Below are 15,795 nucleotides of genomic sequence, written 5' to 3'. Positions count from 1 at the left end.
GTGAAGTTTAGAAGGTCCAGGAATGGCAAAGAGAAGGCATTAGAGCCACCTGGAACTCTAGGGGGGCCATTGAAGGTACATGGCCCTCTAGGGGGCCCATTAAAAATGCCACATCACCATTTCCCAACAACCACTCTTTTAATTCCTTGGAATGCCTTTGGGCCCAGGGATTAATTACGCTTATGTGCTAGGCACCATGCCGCGCTTGATTACACATTATTAAGCCCATGCTTGGACTTTTAAAACCAAAGTTGTCACGGTCTTGTAGTACATTAAAGTACTTAGAATTTCACGCCCCCGTGACAGCCTGCATTAAGAAGGGTTGCACGGTACTACCTTTCGGGAACTTGAGATTGTACAGCTGTCCTTGCAAAGTGACAGTATGCATCACCGAATCCCATGTGTAGAGATCCTTTCGCTTAGACCATACCTCAGATGCACTGTCCAGAGTTTGGATTGCTGGAGAAACCTCCTTTGTGATTGTCTTGACCAAGGCTGAATGTGCCTTTGAGTCCTAATCCTCCCAGTCTTTGAGCTCCTCTTGAAAATCATCTTCCCAGGCAGCATCCCAGTTGATAGAGCTCTTGGGAAGTTCAAGCTTCCATTCCTAATGGATGAACCATATCTTTCATGTTAAGGTTCCAATGGGCATCGTTCGTGCGGTTGAGCTTATCCTCTTTACTCGTACACGGGGGTCCCATGAAAGTAGTCCTATCCTCGTACTCCTGCTGCTGATCTTGGCAAAAACAGTCCACAAAGCAGAGAGGAAGAGATGCCGGGATGGAGGTTTGAAGGAAACTGCCCTTCTGATGTCTTTAACACAAACCCCCTTCGCTGTCGACAACCCCAACAGCCTACTGCAAAACGGCCGCCAATTGTCTCTACCCTCAGACTAGTGGCCGACCATGTGGGCTGTCCTCTCCATGGGCAGACTGCACCGAACTGCTGCTGCTGATTGCCACGGGCAGTCAGCCCCGAATTGTGGCCTCACGATGCCATGAGCAGAGTGCGCAGACCCTTCTTGATCCACTTCATGGAACCGTATTAGACTGCCCCTATGAGCGCCTAGGAGGACTGCTGCAGATCGCTCTGAAACAGGCTGCTCCAATCGCTCCTCAGCTCAAATGAAGGGCGTCAGACTGCCTTCAGACTGGTGGCCTGTCCACGCCAAGTGTAGACTGCCTCCGAACAGCCCCTGGCTCCCTCTGCTGCAGCACAACTTTTGGAATCTTGGAAATCGGCAATCAGCCCATCAAGCCTAAGATCTACATCGCAATTGCCGTCAGAATTTGCTTTAGCTCAGCCCTTTCTAGGTCCCTCGTCACCGATGGCAAATCATACCATGTGAGAGTGGTGCACGTGTTTGTGTGTGTGTGTGAGAGAGAGAGAGAGAGAGAGAGAGAGAGAGAGAGAGAGAAAGAGAAAGAAAGAAAGTTTATTAAAGTCTTCGGAAGACCGATGGGTCTATGAGACTGTGAAAATCCTGATACAACAAGCTGTGGTAGTGGAGCTACTAAACGAGCATCCATACCAATGCAAAATGCAAAAATGCAAAATGGCAGTACTAAGTCCTAAGTACAACATAGTCATGTCGATGGTCGACTATATATCAATCTCAGCATCGTCATCAATATCATCATCATCATCGGCAATAGCAAGATATCAGGATGGATGAGGCACTGGAGGCATGAAGTCGGCAATAGAGTGCTGTCGGCCACTCAGAGGTGCGGTCCTGGCACGTCTCCTGGTCGTAGCTCGCATCTGACCAGGGCTACTGTGCCCCCATTGGTCGGGCTCTGACTCTAAACAAGGAGGGGATGTCCCCAAGTGTGATCTGTGTGTCGACCCTCTGTCTGAGTTGTCGGGTCACAGGCTCTGGGTCACGGTCATGTCTAGGCCTTGTCTCGTGGGGGTCCATGTGATCTAGCTGAAAGAACTCTGTGATAGAGCTCTGAGAGGGATCAGCCGGGGAAGAAGTCTGCTCCTGTCTGTGTGCTCGGAGTATCCTCTCGCGGTGTCTAAGTGCCTCATGAATGAAACCTGCCAAACACCGCTGGTCTGGGTAGGAGAGGAAATGGGCCAAAATCCCATAACTATCCCTGAAGAGGCAGTGGAAACGCCCTCGGATCTCATAGTACACAGGACACCTGAAGATGAAATGCTCCTCTGTCTCAACCTCCTGCATGTCACACAGTGTGCATATGCGCCTCTCCTTGGGTAGTCGCTCTACTCTACCGCTCTTGATGCGAAGTCTGTGTGAAGAGACCCGGAACTGCCCAAGAGAGATCCTCAGCGAGGGGGGTAGGTGAATCTGTGTATCCTGGTGGGTCAATGAAACCCTCCGCTGTGATATGTAAGAAGTGATCTCTGTAGAAGCTAAGCTTCACTGGGAGTTCACTCGGTCCCAACCAGGTCCGAACTGTGTGTAGCTGTAGTAGATCCTCATGGATAACCTGGTTGACCTCGTGTGATAGGAGGGGAGAAAATGGATCATCCATGCTATACTGGAAGGGAGGTAGTCTATCCATGTGGAGCCCCAGTCGCTTAAACCATCTCTCTGTACGTGCATACCGGCACTTCTGGTCTCCTCCTATTGTAAGTGCCATAGAAGAGGATAGAGCTATCCATGGTAGCCTACTATGCCTCGAGGTATAAACCCCATATTTCCTAACTCGGTATAGATACGTGATGACTTGAAATGCAGCATCTAGTTGTAAAGGGGGTGACCCAAACTCAGCCTGAATGATCTGGTAATGAATGGATGACTTACCATGAATCATCCGTGATAACATGAGAACCTGTAGCCGCTCCACACGGGCCCACACTATATCCGACAAGTCTAGCCCCCAACAAGGTCTGCCATACAGGCTCGCTGGGTGAACCAAGGAGTCAAAAAGCAACCCCTTGGTGCGTGGATCTTGAAATTGTGAGCGGAAGCACTGCCTCTCTAGTTTGGCCAATGAAGCATACCCTCTACTCAAGCGTGCCTGCATTGTGGGTCTCATAGTGAAGCTGGGTCCGGAGAAGATAACCCCAAGATGAGTGTATGATGAAACTATTTTAATAGATGAATCATGAGACTCACAAGAGGACTGTAGTGCGTCTAGGTGTCTTTGAAGCCCCTCTGTTGAGGAAGACAGAGAGCCACGTCATCTGCATAGAGCAATATCTGGATCAGCGTGCCCGCAAGAGAGCAACCTACACCCTCTTGTGTCTGCATCACTATCTCAAGCTCGTCAATGTAGAGGCCAAACAAGGTAGGCGACAAAGGACACCCTTGTTTGACCTCAATGGTGCTCATGATCTCGTCTGTCCACTGGGATCCTGCCCGAACTCTGCCTGAAACTCTCTCGTAAAGTGCCATGACAGCCCAAATGATCTCTTGGTCATAACCCAAGTCCTGTAGGCGCCGTATGAGGCGGACTCTCAGAACCGTGTCAAATGCCGATGGGTCTATGAGACTATGAGAGAGAGAGAGAGAGAGAGAGAGAGAGAGAGAGAGAGAGAGATTATTAAAGTCTTCGGAAGACCGATGGGTCTATGAGACTGTGAAAATCCTGGTGCAAACGAGTTGTGAGGGTGGAGCTACTAAACGAGTATCCACACCAATGCAGAATGCAAAAAATTCAAAATGATAGTACTAAGTACAACACAGTCATGTCAGTGGTTGACTACATATCAATCTCATCATCATCGTCGTCGTCGTCGCCATCATCATCATCATCATCATCAGGACATCAAGGTGGATGAGGCAATGGAGGCATGAAATCGGCGATAGAGTGCTGTTGGCTGCTCATGGGTGTGGCCCTGTGACGTCTCCTGGTCATAGCTCTGCACCTAACAAGGGCTATAGTAACCCCTATCGGCCGTGCTCCAACTCTGAACAGAGAGGGGATATCCCCAAGTGTAATCTGTGCGTCAAACCCTTTGTTTGAGCTATCGAGTCATTGGCTCTAGGTCACGGTCATGCCGAGGCCTCGTATCGTGGGTGTCTATGTGATCTGGCTGGAAGAACTCCGTGATAGAGCTCTGAGAGGGATCTTTGCTCCTGTCTCCGTGATTGAAGTAGCCTCTCGCAGTGCCTGACTACCTCATGAATGAAAGCCGCCAAGCATCTTTGGTGTGGATAGGAGAGGAATCAGGACAAAACCCCATAGCTATCTCTGAAGAGGCAATAGTAATGTCCTCGGATCTCATAGTAAACATGACACCTGAAGCTCCTCCGTCTCAATGTCACATTATGTCCATATGCCTCTCCCTCTCTCTACAAAGACAATAGGGCCCAGGACAACATGTCGGGCTGGACCCCACGAAGGTATTTTATTACTTGAAGAGAATCTGTTACAAAAGTTCAGCGTAGAGCTGTCTGGTACTCTCCCCTTTCAAAACGTGAAAAATCCCCTTTATTACAAGAGCTTCAAGCTCATTTCAAATTGGCAACATGCCACTTGTCTAAAATCTAGACTAAGTCCTATTACATGCCACTAGGGGCCATTCTGGAGTCTTCAAAGCACTTGGTCACACGAACCGCCTTCTAGATGCTTGTCAGGCTTCCGTAGCGCTTAGGAAAAAAATAATTCTTCCTAGTACCTGCAACAATTAATTAAAGCGCACCACCATGGCACCCATTAATTGTTAGCGCTTTGCATGCAAATAACACACTGTGGACTAATTCTAGTCACGGTGGGCGTCCCCATTGAACACATGTGCACATCTAAACAAATATTAAAAAAAAAAAAATATTTATTCTCTGGTTGACCGGAGTCAACACTCTTGATTATAATTAAGGAGCTTTGACCAAGGGTCGAGGCGCCTTAATTATAGCCAAGTCTCTCCAACCGAAGTTGGCACATCTTGGTTAACCGGGGTTAACCCTCTTGGCACATGCCAAGTCTTGTTGACCGAAGTCAACACTCTCTGACCGTAGTCAGCTCTGTAGTTCTCTGGTTAACCGCAGTTAACCCTCTTGGTAATAAACCAAGTCTCCTTGACCGAAGTCAGGTTTACTTGACTAGAGTCAAGTATCTTTGACCGTAGTCAATCCTTTGACCATTAAAATAACTCTTTGACCATAATTAACACATATAAAACTCTTTAATTATGATCAAATAAATGGTCAACTGTACTTTGACTTAGGATATTTACATTGTGGTGACATGCGTCTCTCCCTGGGTAGGCCCTCTACTCTATCGCTCTCGATACAAAGTCTATGTGAAGAGACCCGAATCTGCCCAATAGAGATCCTCAGTGAGTGGGGTAAGTGGATCTGCGTGTATCCTGGTGGGTCAATGAAACCCCTCCTTTGTGATATGCAAGCAGTGATCCCTGTAGAAGCTGAGCTTCACTGGAAGATTGCTCGGTCCCAGCCAGGTCCGGAATGTGTGTAGCTGTAAGAGATCAACATGGATGACCTAGTTGACTCGTGTGACAGAAGGGGAGAAAACAGAGTGTCCATACTGTATTGGAAGGGAGGAAGTCTATCCATGTGAAGCCCCAGTCGATCAAACCATCTCTTTGTGCGCGCATACTGACATCTCTGGTCACCTCTTGCTGATAGTCAGCTGCGCCCAGAAGGGTTATCCCCGTACTCCCTGACTCGATACAGATATGTGATGACTTGAAATGCCACATCTAGCTGTAATGGAAACTCAAGCTGAATGATCTGGTGAGGAACGGATGGCTTACCGTGAATCATCCGCGATAGCATGAGAACCTGTAGCCGCTCCACACGAGCCCACTCTATATGCGACAAATTTGGCCCCTAGCAAGGGCTGCGATACATCCCCGTTGGGCGGACCAAGGAGTTAAAAAGCAGCCCCATTGTCCTTGGATCCTGAAAGTGCGAGAGAAAGCACTGCCTCTCTAGTTTGGCCAATGAAGCGCATCCCCTGCCCATGTGGGCCTGCATCGCAGGTCTCATAGTGAAGATGGGTCCGGAGAAGACAACCCCACGATACGTGTATGATGAAACTATCTTAACAGGTAACCCCTCAAACGTGAACTACTCCTGGTGCATCACGGCTCGAGATGTATTGAAGATCATAACCTTGGTTTTACCAAGGTTGACCTTCAAATTATGAGACTAACAGAAAAATTGTAGTGCGTCAAGGTGTCACTAGAGCCGCTCTGCTGAGGAAGACAAAATTGCCATGTCATCTGCGTACAATAATACCCTGATCAGCGTGCCAGCAAGAGAGCATCCATCCCCCCCCTGTGTTTGCATCATTGTCTCGAGCTTAGCAATGGAGAGAGAGAGAAAGAAAGAAAGAAAGAAAGTTTATTAAAGTCTTCGGAAGACCGATGGGTCTATGAGACTGTGAAAATCCTGATACAACGAGCTGTGGTAGTGGAGCTACTAAACGAGCGTCCATACCAATGCAAAATGCAAAATGCCAAAAATGCAGAATGGCAGTACTAAGTCCTAAGTACAACATAGTCATGTCGGTGGTCGACTATATATCAATCTCAGCATCAGCATCAATATCATCATCATCCCCAGCAACAGCAAGATATCAGGATGGATGAGGCAGTGGAGGCATGAAGTCGGCAATAGAGTCCTCATGATCCTTCGCTCGGCCATTATGAAGTTTCATTACAGCATCCTTTACCCCTCCTCTAGTGAATGAGAGGCTAGGGACTGGCTGATTTGGAATGTCATAAAGTGTGCGTGCATAATCAAACCAGATCTGGGTATCAGTGAGTGGCGGAGGGGACCGTCCTTCTAGAAATCTCCGTCAGAAGTCCTTAGAGTTGTTACTAAACAAAATGTTCAATAGCTCCTCCTTGTTTCGATGAACAAAGTCTAGTTTCTTTCTTCGTACCAGTCTACGGTATTCACGTAGCGTATTTGGTGTGCTCGGAAGACTGTTTTTGGTTTCGAATCTGAGTTGACGGCGTAAGGCCTTACACTCATCATCGTACCAACTATTACAGGGTACGGTTCCAGGGGGTGGTGGGCGGGTGGAGCGGGTGGTGTGGGGAAAGGCGTGAATGGCAGCCTTGTGTAGTGAGCGGGTGACAAGGGCAGCACAATCCTCTAAAAAGGGTATGAAGTCAATATAAGCGAGAAGTATGTACAGACGGCCAGAGTAAGAAGGTGAGTGATCCCGATCAAAGCGTATATTGTGGTAGGTGGAGTAAGCACTGAGTGGGGTGGAAGGTGATGTGCGAAGGGAAGTGGAGATGCGAAAGAAAAGGTATGTGTGATCAGCCCCTGGGGGGAGAGGTGCTACAGTGAAGTCAGTAATGCGAGATGTGAAGACAGGGGATCCCATGATGTAATCAACAACACTGGAGCCCCCCCCATGTGGAAAGCATGTGAAACCACCTGAAGCGGGCCATCTGTCAAGACCATTATAGATAATGAGATCATGTATTCTGCCCAGGTCTAATAGGGCCTGCCCATAGGATGAGTGGACCTCGTCTGTCAGCCGAAACCCGTAGCATACCTGCCTCCTCAAGGTCATATTAACGTCTGCAGGAGCTGCAATGTTGGAGTAAGAGGGCTTACTTACGGGGGTCGTGGCGAAAGTCTTTACCTTCGGGAAATCCATGGTGGCCTTGCAGATTCTCCAAGCCCTTCACTGAAGCTAATCCCCCAGGCTGAGCCATGGGCTCAGCTCAGCCGGGGGTAACAAGCTGTAGGGAGGCCGACGACTAGTGTACGGGCTAGGTGGTACGGACGATGGTGACGAGCTATGTACGGTGACCTGCTGTATGGTGTTGTCGAGCGACCTGTTGTACGGGTGGCAGTGTTGTACGGGCGGTGCTAAGAGAGGCGGGGAGGCTGAGCGGGTGAGTGAGGTTGAGGAGGGAGGGAGGGAGGGAGAGAGAGAGAGAGAGAGAGAGAGAGAGAGAGAGAGAGAGTTTTTTACTTCGTAGCAACAATGCCAAGACGCACACAGTAGGTGTATCCGAAGTCGAGAGAGAGGGAGAGGGAGAGGGAGAGGGAGAGGGAGAGGGAGAGGGAGAGGGAGAGGGAGAGGGAGAGAGAGAGGGAGAGGGAGAGGGAGGGAGGGAGGGAGGGAGGGGGGGAGAGAGAGAGAGAGAGGGAGGGAGGGAGGGGGGGAGGGAGGGAGGGAGAGGCTTGAAACTAATGCTCCGAGTGCACACCCAGGCCCCATGTATCCAGGCACCATGGTGGCTCTCTGATGGGATGTAAAGAGCGCTCATATCTGTGTCTGTCAAGCTGTCTCTTGGGGGGGCGGAGGGCATGGTCTCCTCGATCTCTGTATCCGATGGGCTATGTCAAGGGTGATGCCTCGTCTCTGGCGGTCTCCTCTGAGGAGGGCTGATACCTCGATCGTGTGTGCTTTGGTCACTCTCTATGCCACATGTAAAATGTGGGCCATCGTCTGGCAGCATTGTGACGGTGGCTCTCATTGCTAATCCATGATGTCCTCATCTCATCTAGCTCTTCCTTCTCAGCCTCCCTTGGAGCTGAATCAGATGCATAGAAGTCTCTGATGCGTGCCTGTGCTTGGTCGATCTCGGTGACCTGTGGCATCACCCCTTGCTGCTTTCTGGTCTATTGTATCGGTGTATCTCTGTATCGTCACGTCTCAAAACAATAGAGCCCAACACAAACCTGGTTAGGAAAATGGATTAGTCGTGTATGTAGACCAAAGCCAAGCCCCTTCTGAAAGAGGCAGTGATACTGTCCTCGGATCTCATAATAGATTGGACAGACACATAGAAAATGCTCCTTTGTCTCAACCTCCCCCATCGTGCATAGTCTGTGGATCCTCTACTCTTTGGGTTTGCCTGCAGCTCTTCGTGCCTCAATCCTCAGCTGATGTGACAAAATTTGCAACTGTCCGATGGCAATCCTTAGTGCATTTGAGACTCTTCTATCCTCGAGATATTGAGGTTTGATGACGAGACCGAACTCCGATACCCTCAAGAAGTGGTCATGGTAGAACTGGATCTTGGTAGGGAACTCCTTGTCTCCCCCCCAAGCCCAGGACATATGAAGCTGGAGAAGGTCCAACCATATGACGGTTGATCTGATCTTGTGGGATCAGCTCGGGCAGTGCAGCCATGTTGTACTGAAAGGGGGGAAGTCTGTCCATCTGAATGTTGTGGCTATCAAACAATGTGGACACCCATGCATACCATGGTGTAGCAACACTGCTCTCTGCGATGACTCTAGTGCTAGCCTCGGTAATCTCCATTGGAGTAAGGCCGAAACTCTGTGGAGGAATGTCATTGTCTGAAAGATGGCATCAACCTGGAGAGGGGTCATGGCGAACTCTACGTATATGATCTGATGGGGGGATCGAGGGCTTACTCTGGATCATCCTAGATCCCATAGTCACTGTAGCCTCTCAAATCTCTTCCACTGTCGCTGAAATGTCACTCCCCCAGAAAGTGTTGCATACATGGTAGTCGGCCTCACCACGGTGTCCAAAAGCCAACCCTTTGTTGGGGGGTCTTGGAAGTGTGCTTGGAAGCACTTCCTCTTTAGTCCCAAATCATGACCTCTGGGAGCTGCAACTCCTATAACCTCATGATCAGGCAGGAGTGTGGGACAGTGCCGAAGGCCTTCCGAAAGTCTACAAAGCAAGTGTAAACTTTCCGGCGCCTCGACTTCGCCTCCTCAATGATAGCCCTCAAGGTGAAGATGTGGTCCAAGGTGGCCAATCATAAGAGTGCGGTAGCTCCCAGTGTCCATGGGATTGCCTGCCTTGTGTATCAGTTTTATGGTGGTAGTGCTCCAAGTAGGCGGGAAGCCATGGCATACGGCATGGTTGAACAATTGCGCTAGGACCAGAGTCAAGAGCTCTTGCTCGTGTGCTCAGTGCTCAGTGCATAGTCCCTCATGATCTGGTGATCTCTGGTTATGAAGCCGGAGAAGGGCAGCGCGTACATTCTGTGCAGTGAACAATTGACACAGTGGGTTTGGGCATAGAGGTTATATTAGGTGGCGTCTGACCTGGGATACAATCCAGATCCAAGGATACAATCCACAGCCAAGGGGCTCGTCAAAGTGAGGAAGAGAATGCTCCAAAGATGGCCATGTGTAAGACAGTGAGTGGAGAGTGGAGGGGAGCCTTTATAGGCCCCCAACCAGCATGGTTAGCTGCCCATTAAACCGACCAGCCAGGTCGGCTGACCCGACCCTGTTTGGGTCGGGTTGACCTGACCAAGCAGGTTGGTTGACCTGCCCTGGTTGGGGCATAGTTTGGGCACCCAACCTAGCCCTAACCCCTGCCTAACCTACCTAGCCTATCCGGGCCTACCTAACTATCCTCTCCAGGGCGAGCACACCCACATAGACACCCTCTCTCACTATGAGATGCCATAGTTTATCAGGTGCATAGCCCCTCATTATATTTGGCTTGGCGATTGGGTAGCTTTGTGTGTTTGATATCACCTGTAGTGGAAGTGAACAGGAGTAGCCATGAAAGGCATGGCGGCTGGTGAGGGACTGTTTTCCATGTTCTTGTGGGGTTTCGAAAAGGTGTGGAGGAGCGGAGGGAGTTCATGTGTTACCGGTTAGTGGGAGGCAGCCTTGTTGATCTCGAGCTGTCAAATTTTGGTATGATGATGTCTAAGCTAAGTCTGTCATATTCAGTGAGCATGTGCATGTGGATGTGCTTTTTCAAGCTGATCGTCTTTGAATACACTTTATGAAATTGAAATTGCTAGACCACTCTTAACTTGTCTATACCTATGGGCTGACTGATGTTTCTTTCCTGCAATAGTGGTAAATGAGTTTTTCTTTCAAAAAGAATAATATGGAGGTCATTGTCAATAACCTGCAATGCACAGTTTCCAGATGTGTTGGGAGAGAGAGCGTATCAAACCGAAACCTTGGCTATTGAGAGCCATACACAGGAGTAACGGAGCCAGGTAAGAGAAAAGATATAGTCTGCACACAGAACCACACAAAATTTGTTGTTATGAAGTCAGGTTCATGGTGCCATTGGAGCCTTGGTATACGATTTTTCTATGTCTCTATATCAAGAGAACCTTGAGCCGTAATGATAGTGCGTTTTTGGTTACAGGTTTTGGCTGGGTGGGATTTTTAAGGTGAGAGCTTCCATTTCTTAGTTTCCAGGCATTTTGCATGGATATATCAGTCTGAATCCTGCATTCTCTCTAATTGACTTACGTATGATATGCAGATAGGCAATGATGCTTCCCAATTTGTTGGGCCAGTTTTTTTAAATCTCCTTTTGCAGGTCAGTTTTACTTTATGGTTCAGTGTCACCGCACGAAGACTTGAAGGTATCTTTTAGCATTGTATGAAATGGAATGGCAAAAAAGATGAATGAACTTTAGATGAGGATGATACACGTCAGTATTATGACCATCACTGTTAAATTATATTTTTAAATGAAAAGGGAAGTCTCAAGGTAAGGTTGCAATGTAAGAAATGTAAAGCTGTTTTATTTGCAGGAAGCGCCAAATTTTTATTTGGTTAAGCAATTAATATATCCTTGGGTTGTACATAATGCACTGTCAATTCAGTTTTGATTCAATACTTCTGTTATCTAAAAAATCCTTTTTTGAACAGTCGATGCAAAGCGAAGATCCGGCATGGATTGGGTATATTTATGGAGCATCAATATTTCTTGGTGTGGTATGTGAATTTAAATTTATAATGGATCTCTTAATCCATTGTTTGCTTTCATTGTCAATGATTTTTGAAGCAGTTAATCAGTGGCTTGTTCTCAAAATTCTTAAAACTTTTACTGATACATTATCAATTGATTTTTGAAGCATGGTCATGAATGTCTGCGGGCTTTGGTTTTGTGCAAAAAATGACTTCAAGCTTTTCTGATAAAAAGGTTTCCCCCTTGTATTGTGGGCAGACTGGCGGTGTTTTGTGTGAAGCACAATATTTCCAAAATGTTATGCGTGTTGGGTTCCGCATTCGATCTGAAATGGTTAAGTTTTACTCTTGTTCCTTGCACAAAAATAATTGCAAACATGCTGAATGGAGATGCATAGCTTACAAAGAGTGGTGGGTGGTTCAGATTGCTGCTGTATTTCGTAAGACCCTGCGGCTGACCCATGAAGGAAAGAAACGCTTTGCATCAGGACGGATTACCAATCTTATAACAACAGATGTGGAAGCTCTTCAGGTATGCTACAGGAATTGATCAATGTTGAAGCTCCTCTATTTTGAAGGATAGCCAAAAATCTATTTCTCTGAAGAATACCAGGAAAAGGAAGTTCATAGGACAAACAAACAAGGACAATGCAGGATTTTCAGAATATGATATATGTTTCGTCTGGTTGCAGCAGAAAGTATCTCCCTTTGATCTCCTCTATGGGCTCATCTTTACTGTTCTTGTCATTTTCCTTCTTAGTGCACTGCTTGGCATAGTGCTCCATCTTTTTGCAATAGAAGCACTTGATGTTCTTCTTAATGGAAGACTTAAAAGATTCACTGTGTGACTGTCCGTCTTGTGAGTAACATCTTGCTTTCCCTTGCCCATGCGCTTTGCTCGGGCAGTAAAGGCATTGTCAACGTTGTTGACATCATTTATCTCAATGTTGGCTTAAGTTTCTCAAATACATTGGGTTGCTCCTTTGATTTGTGGTGGACATTTGGAGCCTTGACAAGCTTGCTGAGTCTAGACGCTGGCTTGGAAGAGCCAATTGATGGTCAAGAAGGGAGAAATATTCTTTCAATCGAGCTGTTCTAGGGGAATGTCAGCCATTGACTCATCATGCTTCGAAGATGTGCAATCACTTTCCCTTGGCTAGTCTATTTGACAACACTACAACCTTGAGATATGGACTGATGACCTCAGAAAGGCTCTGCATGGGGTCAATAATTCAGGCTCCTCAAAAGGAAGTGGATTGTTTTCCTGAAGCTGAATTCGATGCAGGTTGAATGTGCTTGATAGAATAAGGAAGAGGTAATGCTTATAGTTTTTCATTAGATTATTTCTAATGAAGGGTCAGACATGTATCTCATTTTGCACAGCACAAAGGGCCCAGTAGGTGTCCCTCGGGTGATTTTTGTTCGAATAATGCTTCAGTAAACGGGGTCCTATTTACATTCAAGATACTTGAAGCCTACCCCATAGGGTTGAGCCCCTAGCAAGTTGCCTTAAAACCCCCTCCCCTCTCCAGCCCCACCCCTAGCCGCCCCGCCTCTCTCTTCTTCTCCCACCGCCCTCCTCCCTCCCCCTCCGCTCCCTTCAATGGAGCCGCTGAGCACTCTCTCCACCCACCCTCCAGCACCCCCCGCCCCCCCCCCCCCCCCCCCCCCCCCCCCGCCTTGCAGCTCTGACTTCCACCCCCATCCCCTCATCTCTCTTTCGCCTCACAATGCCCACCCTCCACCCTTGCTTAGGCCATCTGCTCACTGTGGCGAGAGCTCAGCTTCCTCGTCTCAGCTCTAGCCTGCCCTTTCATCAAGGGGGCCCCTCTTTTCTCTCGATTCTTAGGGCCGAAGCCTCGCCCAAGACATCCCCTCTTGAGAGAGTTCCGGCAGTTTAACCCTATACTATTTGGAAGCCCTAAATATGTCAAATTTATATGTTTTAGCATCTGGTATGGCCTTGTAGGCTAGCTAGTGTGCTAGTGTGGACTATGAGTCCATTTGGATAAAGTCGACCTTATAACTCAATTTCACTTGGTTCTTCCTCGTGCACTTGAGTGCTGCTGCAAGAACACAGCTCGTTTTTCAGCTCTCTAGCTTCGTTTTGCTGCTCCATTGCTTCTTCACAACCCTTCAATGGTATCAGAGCAGAGTTCCAACCCTGCCCTATCCGTTTCCAGCCATTTTGGAAGCCTTCCATTGCAGCAAAGTGAGCAAAGTTGCTTCAGGTGACCTGTCCAGGACCAGCCACCATCTGCAACGCAATTCGTTCAGCTGCGACCTGTTATGCAGCTGTTTGGAGGTGTTTTCCTGCATTGCAACCTGTTTTGGAGCTATTTGGAGCTGCCTAAAGCTGCTATACTACTGTGCCACCTATTTTGGAGCTGTCTACGCTATCCTGCTGTGTGACTGCTTCTAGAGCTGATTTCAGCCGCTGATCTACTGCTGCAGCACTTCTAAGCTGCACAGCAGCTATTTCAGAGCCCAAACAGCCTGCAGATCAGCTTTCGAAAGGCACATTTCAGGCGACTTTTGTCAAAGAGTTGCAAAAGTAATGTGCTTAGAAGCACTGCTGTCAAAATACCAGGCTGACTCCGAATCTGAAATAGACAAAGCTGAAGTATGCAGCTCCGGATTGTAGTGGCAGGTCACAACAAATGCCCACTCATCTTGAGCCAAGTTTGCTGCCTCATGAGGATGATCATGGGGAGCATGAGCATTGCAACTGCAAAACCTCTTCTCCAAAGCAATGCGCTTGCGACATTCATAGATCTCATGGCTAGGCTTCCTAGCGCTTCTTCTTCTTCCCACCAGCAGGAGAAGAAGATGATGAGGTACCAAATAAAGGTTTGGGCTTGCTGTAATTTTCTCCCCCTTTGCCTTTGCTTCGGTGATCGGTGGCGAAGGCCTGATCTGCATTGAATAGAAGCAGCCCTGTTTTGACGACTTTGCTTCCCCTGCAGTGTAGGGCAACAAGGTGATTAAAGCTGTAGTGGTTGGCGTTACCCATGGCCATTAGTTGCAATGTCGTAGCAAGTCCCTGGGAAGAGTCGGGGAGCCCATCAAGTGCCGTAGACACTACCTGTGAATCTGGGACAATCTCATCAACATTAATGAGCTGCTCTCTAAAATTCTTAATCTTTGTGAGATAGGCATAGATAGGGAACCCGGGCCTCATTGCGAATCTGATAGAGATTGGCCAAAGTATCCCATGCATCCCTTGCTGTGTTGCAAAACCGAATGCGAGGTATAACCTCCCTCTTGCTATTCATAGCAATCGCTGCATGTACCCATGCATCTCTCTGATCCCAACGAATGTGTTCATGTGTTGGAGGGTCTGTGGCAGACACTGTGGGAGTAGTGGAAGATGAACCAAAAGTGGTAGTGGCTACGGTGGCAGCAGGTGCTTGTGGTAAAGAGACAGGTCTTGTGAATCATTGACAATACCCTAAATATTTTGTAAACATTTTGGGATAGTAACAGGCGGCGCAGCGGGTACGACCACAAAGGATAGTTGGTACCATCAAGCTTTTCTTCATGGGCAAGCATTCGAAGAGATTGATGGTGAGCCTTTGCAAATGAAAATCCCCAAAGAAAAAGAGTGCCTTGGAAATGTCAAAGTCTCAAGGCTACAATGTAATTGTTGGAATCGGAGTCCTAGTGTGTGTGGTCCTAGTGTGTGTGGTCCTAGAGTCCTAGGCCATGTCCTATAGTTGAGTGAGTGTGAAGAGTCTTGAGGCCACTTGTGCCACCTCATGTGGTAGGTGTGATTCCTCCCCTAGATTATAGGATCTAGATTCTCTTGTGTGTGACCTCATCTATGAGGTATCAGTGTGGGAAGATAAGGCTTGCCCAGCCTATAAATGAGGCCATGTACTTGCTACGATTCACCCAACAATCAACATCAGCTATTGTGCCTTAGCTTTTGTCTCCAATCATGTGATGAGTGTCTCTCACCCTCTCCCCATTTTCAACAAATGGTATCAGAGCCTCGTTTCCTACTCCTCCTTCCCGAGCCTCTCCTATGGAGACCTGCTCATCATACTCGTGGAGCTGCTGTCTGAGACCTGCGCCATACACAAAGAGGATGGCGTGATGACATGAACTAAAGAAAGAGCCAGCCATGTTCTTTCCTGACTCTCTCCTCTTTCTGCCCGCTATCTTCCCTTATGCTGCGCCATTCTGCCCGCCATTTCCTCCTCATTCTTCTCACCACCTTCCTTCTCTTTTTG

General features: G+C 48.0%; 1 protein-coding gene across 1 annotated transcript in view; it reads left to right on the top strand.

The window, feature by feature from the left end:
- The window catches only part of LOC147885037 (ABC transporter C family member 2-like), a 106,552-nt gene that overhangs the window by 62,075 nt on the left and 28,682 nt on the right, over positions 1-15,795 (top strand). Inside the window, exons 6-11 of the mRNA XM_087397122.1 lie at positions 10,774-10,854; positions 11,010-11,034; positions 11,130-11,186; positions 11,522-11,587; positions 11,820-11,894; positions 11,985-12,092. Of these exons, the coding sequence (XP_087253248.1) occupies positions 10,774-10,854; positions 11,010-11,034; positions 11,130-11,186; positions 11,522-11,587; positions 11,820-11,894; positions 11,985-12,092 (412 nt within the window). The remainder of the gene's footprint in view (positions 1-10,773; positions 10,855-11,009; positions 11,035-11,129; positions 11,187-11,521; positions 11,588-11,819; positions 11,895-11,984; positions 12,093-15,795) is intronic.

Source organism: Dipteris shenzhenensis, chromosome 26 (assembly GCF_047967505.1).
Source record: "Dipteris shenzhenensis isolate YYH24624 ecotype China chromosome 26, Dip_SZ_1.0, whole genome shotgun sequence".
Taxonomy (NCBI): Eukaryota; Viridiplantae; Streptophyta; class Polypodiopsida; order Gleicheniales; family Dipteridaceae; genus Dipteris; species Dipteris shenzhenensis.
This window is presented reverse-complemented; position numbering and strand designations above follow the sequence as displayed.